Here is a 12,415-nt window from a genome sequence, read left to right on the forward strand (position 1 = left end):
TTATACTAATAAACAAATAAGTTTTCCTCGCCTACACCGTCCACGCTTGGAATTTCCCTGGATCCACCGGGGCTGGACCCCGGCACCTTTCAGTAGAAGAATAATCCTGCCATTGCTCAAAGCATTTCATAACTTCTGTCACTGAGTTTAAAGTATTAAACATTTCTATTTTTCCTATTAATTCTCTGTTTCTTCCCCTCTTTCTGCCTTCCTGTGCAGCTGGATGAAAAACACAAGATTGAACCTAGGCTTGTGCTAAAAACAAAGCTCTCCAAGCAGCAAGGCTGTGAAGGACGCTGCCACCCTTCTCTTATGGTCAGACTGAGAGGGAGTATTGGGGAGCCTTTTATGGTAAACATCAGGGAGTAGATTGACTGATGTATTTTAATATGTGTGCTGCTTGCCTACTGGCAGTGTTGACCACAAGTGTGTAGTTGGATGAACAGCAGAAATACAAATCAGCAAAAGCTGAACTGTCATATGCCCAGAGGACCGCCTCTATCTAGAACATTCTTTTATAGGAATACTTCATGGTGATCTTAAATGAAGTAGTAAAAACTGTTTTGTAAACTTATTATTTACATTTATCTGTACAACTATAGATAATACAGTTTGTCTCTGAATAAAGTTGATCACTTCCCATATAAGTGTAGCAGCATTTTAGTTATTGTGTGGGAAAAAAATCAGAGAATTAGTAGCAGTTATTACTGGGATGATAAGAATAACTTTTGACTATCAAACTCTTGGTACAGTTATAACTGTTTTATTTTAATATTTATTTTAAATCTTGTGATGATAGGGAGATCCAATCCAACAAGCTAGAGAAACACTGTAACCTTCCTGATAGTCCTGTTTGGACAAGAAGAAAGAAAAATATACTGTGCAGTGTATTCATTTCCTTTAATTTCCATAGCAGCTTTGTTATTGGGAAGATATGGATTGTCTTTTTAACTCACTGGACTCTCACAAAGAAATATTTATTACATTATTCTCTTTATGCTCTGAACACCAACTACAATGCTATCTGAATTATTATGACACTCAGATTCTAATAGACTTATAAATGGCTTTGAGACAAAGACCTAGAGGGATACTTTCTCCTTTATATTGTTTTTGACTATGAGATAGATAACAGAGATACGACGTATATGAATTAAATTTAAATAATGTACCTTGGTCAAACTTTCAAGTGCTTTTAAAAATAAGTCCTTGGTGACAAACATCTTTTTTCCTCAAATACAAAGATGAGAAACTATAAGAGTCCATTATAATATGATGTATCTCAACATGGAAGATATGATCTGTATGCAATTAAAAAAATCTGAATCATATTCACTCAGAGAAGAAATGCTCTCTAAATTAATAGGTTAAAATATGTCATATTTTAACTAAGTACCATCATGATTCTGACTACTATTACATTACAAGGATAAGACTATGTCCCTTTCCTCTTCAATACTTCTGACACTTTTGGCTTAATTGCCTTCAAGAAGGAATTAATGGCATCTAGATTCTCAGGGAGAGAATATTGATGTTCAGGTCTCCTGAAAGAGGGTTCAAATTACTCAGAGCCTGTTCTTCACACAATCACACTGATCTTATTTAAAATGGTTTCCCTTAACTGAAGTGACAAATTTAAAATGGTAATATTTTCACACTGTGTGCATGCAATTCAGCAAACTTAATATGTGAGAAATACTGCATGATCAGGAAATTAATTCCTAGTGAGTAAATGCTAGTGGGAGTTTAAAAAAAATGTGAATTTCTGTATCAAAACTATACTACATAAAATTAATTCATCAATTGATAGTTTCTTACATTTATTTATAATGCTTTAAAGCATAAAGATAAAGATATCAATATGTAGGAAAATACAGATGATGCTATTAGAGCTGATGTTCAAATATAATTTCTCAAAAAAGTAGGAAGAGCTACATGCAGTATTAAGGAGCAAAAGCAGATGGGGAGTCAAAGATTATAACACAGCTCTGATGATCTGACTTCAACATTAATGGTGCCTTCTGCAAATGTTTTCTATTTGATGAGATATATTGGTTCTCATCATTACTGCTAAGGCAAGGTCAAAGACTTGGAATGTAGCTTGAAAACTGACAGTGTACACCACTTGGAAAAACTTGAGGATGTGAATAAATTTGAAAAGAGCTATTAACATTAATAATTTTACTTTCATTTTATTACTGGTTCAGCAAATCATTAGACTATCCTTCCCCCGCCCCCCTTTCTATGATAGGTAACATGTAGATTTATTCAGATTCACAGAGAAGCACACTCCAGAGTGTGGGCCATCGCAAAAGGGGAGTATGGCCTTTTCCCCACTTAGGTGCGAAGAGCAGGAGAACTATCCATAACTAATACAGAAGAGAGACTCAATGGACGTGAATCTGAGTGAACTCCGGGAGGTGGTGATGGACAGGGAGGCCTGGCGTGCTGCGATTCATGGGGTTGCAAAGAGTCGGACATGACTGAGCGACTGAACTGAACTGAACTGAACTGAGCATCATAAACAGGACAGGACAGGGAGGTCTATCATGCTGCAGTCCATGGGGTTGCAAAGGGTCTGACATGACTGGGCAACTAAACAATAACAGCAACAACATAATAAACAGGTGGTAGCCTAAATTTTGACTTTTTATTTTTAGATTTTTTTTTTTTTTTGGAGAAACTACATAAATATTAACACTGAGCGTAACTTCTCAAGACTCTGCCAGTCCACTTTGCTGGATAAATGTCAGATGGTTGTCAAAGCTTCTAATCTCAAATAATAACATGAGATTTTGATTGCTGGCAAAAACAGAAAGAACTAGATGGCACTATCAACTGCAATTAGAAAATGTTTTCAATTGTTAGTTACTTCAGGAACCATCAAGTCTAAAACTGCCCTGGAATTTGGATTAAAATGTCAGATATATATCTACACAAGCATGTAGTATCTACTAAGGACATTTTCTGGATTGTTATTATTCTTAGATAAATATAAAAGCAGACTGATGTGATGAGAGCATTATAATCTCTTTTCCAATCCCTATTTAACATTAAGGATTTGTGTGATTTAAGATAAATTGTCTCAAAGCTTACTTCCAAATCTTTAAATGAGAGTATAAGAATAGAAGATCTCCAGAATTCTTTTTGCCTGTGACAAAGAAAATGTAAAGTCAGTCTCATAATGTCTCTATATTTTCCCTCAGAAAATGTCTGAAATGTACTGTGAAAGAAGTAAAGGATTAAAAAGGGCAGTTAAATATTTTCCAAGGTGTAGGATATAAAACAAAAGGGACACTGTAAGACTGCTGCTGCTGCTAAGTTGCTTCAGTCGTGTCCAACTCTGTGCGACTCCATAGATGGCAGCCTACCAGGCTCCCCCATCCCTGGGATTCTCTAGGCAAGAATACTGGAATGAGTTGCCATTTCCTTCTCCAATGCATGAAAGTGAAAAGTCAAAGTGAAGTCACTCAGTTGCGTCCGACTCTTAGCGACCCCATGGACTGCAGCCTACCAGGCTCTTCCATCCATGGGATTTTCCAGGCAAGAGTACTGAAGTGGGGTGCCATTGCCATCTCCAACTGTAAGACTAACACTGCATTAATTTTACTTTTTAGAAACTTTTCCCTCTAATCCTTCTGAATATAGCTAAGTATATTTTCATTACAAGCACTGATCATGCTAAATTAATTCTAGAAAAAGAGCCCCAAAGAAATTTCAGTAGGAGAAAATTTCTATTTGCCTGGAAAAGTACTACACAATAATGTTATTGTCAGCTAAGCAAATATATTGGACAGACTTAGACAAAGAACTTTGCAAGTGGTGGCATTTTTGTTTTATTTTTTTAGAGTTTACAATCAAACTAATTTGAATGCATACAAACTCCTAAAAAATAAAACATAAAATGTGTCAATGTTAACAGAGGCTCAGAATCACTTATTTTTCATTTAAAATTCCAAAAGGTAAAAGAAACCCTGTCTACTCAAATTAAAGACATCCTTGGATGCCACAAACCTACATTTGAATAATATTAAAACTTCTCACAACTTAATTTATATGGCAATATATTTCATACATTTTTTTACCATGTTTTTCTGCTAGGCATCACACATCAAAGAAAGATTTTTGAGAAGCTTGATAGTTTATAAATGACTTTTGAGGGAAAAAAAAACAGTTGAAAAAAGTTAATAGCAACAAGAAACTTGAAAACAAACTTAAATTAAAAAAAAAAATAGGCTGGGATGCCACAGTTGTGTTTCCTTGAACAATCAAAATTTATGAAGCAAAGTAATCCTTAGCCAATAGACCTTGAAATGTCTTGGAGACAGAAGAACCTAGAGATCCAACATAAAAAATATTTTATTTATCTTCATTTCTCATTAGTAATTTAAATAGCTTAGAAGTTCATTGATCCAAAATCTTCATTTTTTGATTGGCTTCCCTCCAGGATAGAATAACAGAAACCAGATTTATCCTCCCCACTGAAACAGCCAAAGAACTTGACAAAAATACTGAAACAATGGTATTGAGAACACTAGACGACATCAGGTAATGAAGAACAGTGAACCCTGAGTGACAGAAGTCAAACGAGGTTTGCTCTATGACTGCCCTATACAGAATTTGTGGATTATGAAGAAAGCAGAACAAAGGTAGAGCCTACTAGAAAATCTGGGTTGAAGCGAGAGACCTGAGAGTCCAAGGCAGCTAGAGTATGTAGGGTAGAAAACCAGCAAAGAAAGAACTGGAGAGAAAGAAACATCTGCAGAGGAACCCCCTGAAGTTCTCAGCAAAGTCCTGAATGGGACTCGAATGAAAGAGAACTACCTAAGGCTGGGAAAGGCCCAGAGGAATGCAATTAAGGGAACAGAGTCCAGCTAACACAGGACTTGGAAAAATCTCATAATTCATGGGGCATTGGATAGAGTACTCAGAAGACTTTTGCCTCAGCACTGAGAAACAATCAACCTGCTAGCAAAGACTATTCTAATCTCACCTACAAATCTTTAAAGCAAGAACAAAAATTTTCTGAGTATTAATAAACTACATCCACAGGGCTTTCCCTGGTGGCTCAGTGTTTATGAATCCACCTGCCAATGCAGGGGACAAGGGTTTGATCCCTGATACAGGAAGATCCCACGTGCTGCAGAGCCACTAAGCTCCTGGGCCACAACTACTGAGTCTGTTTGCCTGAAGCCTGTGCCCTGCAACAAGAGAAGCCACAGCAATGAGAAGCCCGCACACTGCTTACTGCTAAAGGGTAGCCCCTGCTCTCCACAATTAGGGAAAGCACACATACAGCAAAAAAGACCCAGCAGAGCCAAAAATTAAGTCAATCTAAGCCGGGGGGGGGGGGGGGGGGGGGAAGCTGCCTCCACAAATAAGCTCCAAAATAAATACCAAAAAAAAAAAAAAAAAAGCCCATCACCTATTAAGGTAAAATTTACAATGTCTGACACCCAGTCAGACTACCAGACATGTAAGAAAGCAAGAAAATAATGACTTGTAAAGATGAGAAAACATCAATCAGTCAAAACTAACCAAAAACTGGCACAGATGATATCATTAGCAGACATTAGTTATTATAACTGGATTTAATATGCTCAAAACATTACCTTAAGATATGAAGAGTATTTTGTAAAAAGACTCAAACTGAACTTAAAGAGATGGAAAGTATAATAGCTAATGTGAAAAATACTCTGAGTAGAGTTAAAAGTGGAGAAGGCAATGGCACCCCACTCCAGTACTCTTGCCTGGAAAATCCCATGAATGGAGGAGCCTGGTAGGCTGCAGTCCATGGGGTCACTAAGAGTTGGACACGACAGAGCGGCTTCATTTTCACTCTTCACTTTCATGCGTTGGAGAAGGAAATGGCAACCCACTCCAGTGTTCTTGCCTGGAGAATCCCAGGGACGGGGGAGCCTGATGGGTTGCTGTCTATGGGGTCGCACAGAGTCGGACACGACTGAAGTGACTTAACAGCAGCAGCAGCAGCAGAATTAAAAGTAGATTGCATGCGTGCTAAGTCACAGTCCTGTGCATGGACTGGAGCTTGCCAGGCTTCTCTGTTCATGGGATTCTCTAGGCAAGAATACTGGAATGGGTCTCCATTTCCTTCTCCAGGGGATCTTCCCAACCCAGGGACTGAACCTAGGTCTCTCGCATCTCCTGCATTGGCAGGTGGGTTTTTTTTAACCACTAGCGCTGCTTGGGAGGCACCCTGAAAGTAGATTAGATATTGCAAAAGAAATGATTAGTGACTGGGAAGACAATTAATTATGAATAGTGAAATAATTTTAAATAAGATGGTGGTTCCCTAATTTCCTTACCACCTTATGCATTTCTTAAGTGGGAACTGTCTGTAAGGACCAGTCGTCTGGACTTGACCTGCTTTCCAGTTTGAGAATCACATTCTTCAAATTCTGCGGTCACCAAACTTTCCTGGATATTCTTCCTTGTAACTCTAAAAAATACTACTTAGGATCAAGCTGTTCTTCCACAGTTTATTGTTAATGATTGGTTTGTGTTCTATGTGGTTCCACTGTCTTTAATAACTGTTCACATATGTACACTTTTCCTTGGAAATATCAATCATTCCCATAGTTTTAGGCAACACAGAAAGCCTAATGACATACATACATGTTTGTCCTCAAAGTTTCAGAAAAATATATACAATAGCCCTCTGCACATCATTAAGAGGACATTCCACAGGCATGTTACATTAACATGTCCAGAATAGAAATAACCCTAATCATCCCAGAATTTTTTTCTCTTTTCCTCTCTTTGTTATTTAAGGTAATGGGTAAAATAACAGGCAATACTCAAGATTCTCTAGTTAGAAACTTCTTGGTCATTCATGGCTACTTCCCAAATACCCAACATAAAAATGTTCTGCTAGTTTTTATACCCAAATGTATCTTGAAATTATCCTCTTTTCTTTGTACCACTTCCCTGGTTTGTCCCTTCAATATCCCTTATGTGAATTTTACAAGTGTCCTAACTGGTTTGCTGGCCCGACTTTACCTCCTTGACTCACCTTCCATACAACCACCTAAGTGATGCGCCATCCCATCCCCTGAGTAAAATCTTCCACGACTCCCCAGTGCCTGTGCTCTTGAGGTTCCTTAATGTCATCTCACATCAGTCTTTATTTTTGTATTCCGAATCCCAGGTAAGCATCTCCATGTTTCTCTGACAAATCCTGTGATATGTGACCTGCATGTTTTGTTTACTCTCAACTCTGCATCGATATTGATATTAGCCCCTTTTCTGAGCTGCAATCCCTCTCTTCAGTTCAGCTTTCACCCCATGCTACAGGCTCCTCTTGCTTCTCCTCCATACTCTTCTTGTTCATTATGTGTGCCCATAGAAACTTCTGCATGTTTTACTACTGACATTATTACATTATATAATGCATGTGTTTATATATGTATTCCCACCAATCTGAAGTAAACAATCATTATTAAATCTTTATGCCTAGCAATGTGCCTGACATATGGTACTAGCTCAATAAGGATTGAGTTGCTGTCTGTGACAAAAAATGACTGTCCTGAAGGTGTGGTGGTGTTGGTTTAGTTGCTAGTCATCTCTGACCTTGCAGCCCCATGGACTATAGCCTGCCAGGTTCCTCTGTACCTGGGATTTCCTAGGCAAGAATATTGGAGTGGGTTGCCATTTCTTTTTTTATGAGATCTTCCCAACCCAGGGGTCGAACCCAAGTCTCCTGCATTGTTGGCAGATTATTTACTGCTGAGCCACCAGGGAAACCTATCTTGGAGGTACTCAATAAATATTGACTAAATCAACGTCTATAGCAACAAGGAATTACTCTGAAGGAAACATTAATATAACTATTCCCTTAAATGCTTAAAGTATATATATTTGATTTAATAATTTTGTATTAATTAAGTCAGTGATATAGAAAGAAAAATATGTCTTTTTAGAAAGATTTTTTTGATGCCTATAGAGGTATGCACATTTTAATATTAAGGTTACTTCTATCAGTAATGCTTTGAAGTTCCATCTTCCCAAGTTTAATTTGGTTTAATAATATGCTGCCATATATTCCATTTTTACTATTTTATTCTTTTTCATAGAAAAAAATTATTAGGATCTATGATTTGAGTTGCTTTTATGTGTTTTTAGATAATCAACTAGACTTACTCCATTATTCTTTACCAGAGTGAACAACTGAATGCATTTTTATCATCTTGGTGAGTTTTAGTAATGCAGTCTCTAAATCAAAATCATTACAACTTTATAGATTAGGTTACCAAAAAAGAGTATTCCACCAATTAAAAATTAGCATAATTGACACTGTCTGAATTTCCATACCCTTACTAAATGCCATAAAATACAATAAGAACTCTCCAGTATGAAAAAAAAAAAACAAACCTCAACCTGAGTATATAAAACACATATATTATATAAAGTTACTAAAATCAGTAAACTACATTATTTTCTTCATTAAAACAGTTTCATGATAAATTGTTTCTAGCCATGATGACTACTAGTATAAATGCTAAAATGTTTATTATATATTTGCAACTAGTTATTTCTCTTAATCCTATCTAAGCCTTTCTTTTCTACATAAAAACAAATAAAAGCAATTTGTTTAAAGTTCTCTGACATTGAAAATCAAAGTAATAAATTACTAAAATGATAAAGGGACACATTTTGTTAAAGCATACAAAATTCCATCAAGTAAAATTCAGATTGAGAATTGATTATCCAGCTTCTGTTATATAAGAATCTATGTTGTTTGTCTTCAAGTAACAAAATATACACATATGATTTTATAGAAATGGATAACATTGTCTCCAGGCAAATCACTTGAATTCAGATAGACCATTATTCAAACATATTACTTGAGAGATGTTACTTAATAAAAGAAAAGGGCATTTTCTCTTTATAACACTGCTTTTAGAACTAAAGGGAAACAATCATGTAATTTTTGTGATGCTTATATCAGAATTTTTACATACTATTTTTCTAATTTTGCTCAAGTTCTGCCTTTAACGTTATGCTCAGGTGCAACAACCTATCCACAGACATGACGGTTCTTTTCTTACCTGAAATGAAGTAATTGGATATATATTAACATGTGCCTCATTCCATCGTTGTCCTTTGTTCCCACTTGAAGACCACAGTGGATTCTCTATTGTTGTCTGTCCTTTCAAACGTAGATAGACATTTAAAACACCTAAAAATAACAATATAATTTTATTCTGTGTATTTATTCTGGCTTCATACTTGTTTCTCCTTAACTGAGCGCTTGTAAACTTTAAAAAATGAAATTTCATGGAATACTCCAGTGTCTCCTCTTCTCTTCCTCTCTCATTTCCAGTCTTGCTCTTAGGACACTTGGCATACATGGCGGGTCTCCAGAGGTGATCGCATGCTAATCTATAGAACCTCTGAATGTTACCTTATATGGCAAAGAGACTTTGCAGATGTGATTAAATTAAGAATTTTATTAAGAAGATTATTTCAAATAATCTCAGTGGGCCCTATGTTTAATCACATCTATCTTTTTTTCTAAGATGGAGACTTGATGCAGGAGAGAAGGTCCTGTGAAAGAGAAGATGCAACACGGCTGGTTTTAAAAATGAATGAAGGAGCCACAAGCTGAATGCAAGCAGCCCTTGGAAGCTAAAGATCACAAAGAGACAGATTCTCCCCTAGAGCCTTCGAAGACAGCAGCCCTGCCGACATCTTGATTTTAGCTCCATTGTACTCATTTTAAATTTCTGTTCTCTAGAACTTTAAGATGACACATGTGGTTGTTTTAAGTCATGAAGTATGTGGTAATTTTTGTACAGTGTCAACAGAAAACAAATACAGCATGTAATCATGTACTGTCCGTAATGGTCAAAGTTTATGGAATTTTTTTTATCATCAGTTAACATCAGTCTTAGTTCATTTTCAATTTACTTTTCATCCACATCTCTTTTTCCCTAAAAGAATTGTCTCAAGAGAAAATGAAAACAGGTTTTGTCTCATGATTTGTTGTATCTCAACAGTCTCATCTCCTGCACATAGTACTAACAGTAATGATGATAATAATAATATGATATGTTGAACACTTCAGGTAAGAAATGAATCCTCTCAATAATTCTGTGAAGTACTTAATACTGTTATCCTCATGTTATAGATAAGAAAACTTAGAGTGATTCAGTAATTTGCCTTATATCATACAGTAAGAAAATAGCGGAGGCAGAATTTGAACCCATTGAGTTTTAAAATCTGGTATCTTAATGCTAGGCAATCAGTATTTTAATAGATGCAATTTAAAAAGTCAGCTTTATTGATGTATAATTTACATGCAATAAAATTCATTTTAAATGCACAAGTCAGTAATATTTGATCAATATATATTATAGTGTAAGCATCAATTCAGCCAAGATACAAAACATGGCAGGCCTCAGCATCCCTCACTATCTCCTGGAGATTTCCCAAGTTCATGTCCATTGAGTTGGTGGTGCTATTCAGACATCTCATTCTCTGTTATCCCCTTCTTCTCCTGCCTTCAATCTTTCCCAGCATCAAGGCCTTTTCCAATGAGTTGGCACTTCACATCAGATGGCCAAAGTATTGGAGCTTAAGCTTCAGCATCAGTCCTTCTAATGAATATTCAGAGCTGATTTCCTTTAGGATTGACTGGTTTGATCTCTTGCAGTCCAAGGGCATCTCAGGAGTCTTCTCATTGAAAGAATTGAAAGCATCAATTCTTCGTTGCTCAGCCTTCTTTATGGTCCAATTACCACATCCATACATGACTACTGGAAAAACCATGGCTTTGACTATACGGACCATTGCTGGCAAAGTGATGTCCCTACTTTTTAATACACTGTCTAGGTTTGTCACAGCTTTTCTTCCAAGAAGAAAGTGTCTTTTACTTTCATGGTTGCAGTCACCATCTGTAGTGATTCTGAAGCCTAAGAAAATAGAGTCTGTCACTGTTTCCATATTTCTTCCATCTATTTACCATGAAGTGATGGAACCTGATGCCATGATCTTAGTTTTTAGAATGCTGAGTTTTAAGTCAGCTTTTCACTCTCTTCTTTTACCTTCATCAAGAGGCTCTTTAGTTCCTCTTCACTTTCTGCCATTAGGGTGATGTCATCTGCATATCTGAGGTGACTGATATTTCTCTTGGCAATCTTGATTCCAGGTTGCACTTCAAACAGCCTGGCTTTTTTCATGATATCCTCTGCACAGAAGTTAAATAAGCAGGGTGACATATACAGCCTTGAAGTACTCCTTTTCCAATTTGGAACCAGTCTGTTGTTCTTTGTCCAGTTCTAACAGTTGCTTCTTGGCTTGCATACAGGTTTCTGAGGAGGCAGGTCAGGTGGTCTGGTATTCCCATCTCTAAGAACTTTCCAGTTTTTTGTGATCCACACAGTCAAAGGCTTTAGCATAGTTCAATGAAGCAGAAGCAGAAGTTTTTCTAGAATTCCCTTGCTTTTTCAGTGATCCAATGGATGTTGGCAATTAGATCTCTGGTTCCTCTGCCTTTTCTAAATCTAGCTTATATATCTGGAAGTTCTCAGTTCACATACTGTTGAAGGCTTCCTTGAAGGATTTTGAGCACCACCTTGCTAGTGTGTGAGATGAGCACAGCTTATGTAAAATTATATGTTATAAAGTAATTTATCCTTCAGATTTTTAGAGCAATTTTGCCTAATTATTATTCATAAGACCACCTGTATTCATATTATACACAAATGAATAAATACAAACACCTAATTTTTAAACAATAAAAAAATTGCATTCTTTACATCATAACTTTCACTTTCTAACTGGATGAGCTTGACGTGGTCTCTTAATCTCTCTGCCTTAATTTCCTCATCTGGTAAATGATGATGAGCGTAACTAGCATAAGTTTTTTGTGGAAATTGAAATTAGTTATAGTATATAAACCATAAATAGTCTCAAACATTATCTTCAGTATATTTTATCTATCAAGATATCAAATAGTACCTCTCTATTTCTTTCTCAATGCAATAGATTACATCAGTATACATTTCTTAATGTTGAACTATGAGTATACTACAGGATTAACTTTGTAATAGACTACTATTTTCTTATTAGGTTTGATTCAATTTCTCGTATTGCCTTTAGAAGTAATGCATCTATATTTATATATAATAATATCCACTTTCCTTTCTTGTTTTTTCTTTCCATGTTGCATGTTCACTTTTTGCTTCAGAATCTATCATCTTCTATCTTTTTCCATCAGTGTAAGAAATAATCTCAGGCTTGTCCTTCATAGTACAGTACTGATTCGTTTTTCACAATCTGGATCTATCCTTCTGCTCCTAATATCATCTTGATCCAGCTGTATTATTTCTGATGTTACATTCTTTTCTGATCTTATCAAATTCCCCTTTATTTTGGTCCTTTATCTAATTCC

The 12,415-nt window shown here is 36.2% G+C and overlaps 1 protein-coding gene across 1 annotated transcript in view; it reads right to left on the bottom strand.

The window, feature by feature from the left end:
* MDGA2 (MAM domain containing glycosylphosphatidylinositol anchor 2) overlaps positions 1–12,415 on the bottom strand; it is a 925,916-nt gene that overhangs the window by 11,691 nt on the left and 901,810 nt on the right. The window contains exon 15 of the mRNA XM_042252298.2: positions 9,069–9,199. Within this exon, the coding sequence (XP_042108232.1) occupies positions 9,069–9,199 (131 nt within the window). The remainder of the gene's footprint in view (positions 1–9,068; positions 9,200–12,415) is intronic.

The sequence above is a fragment of the Ovis aries genome, chromosome 7, assembly GCF_016772045.2.
Source record: "Ovis aries strain OAR_USU_Benz2616 breed Rambouillet chromosome 7, ARS-UI_Ramb_v3.0, whole genome shotgun sequence".
Classification (NCBI taxonomy): Eukaryota; Metazoa; Chordata; class Mammalia; order Artiodactyla; family Bovidae; genus Ovis; species Ovis aries.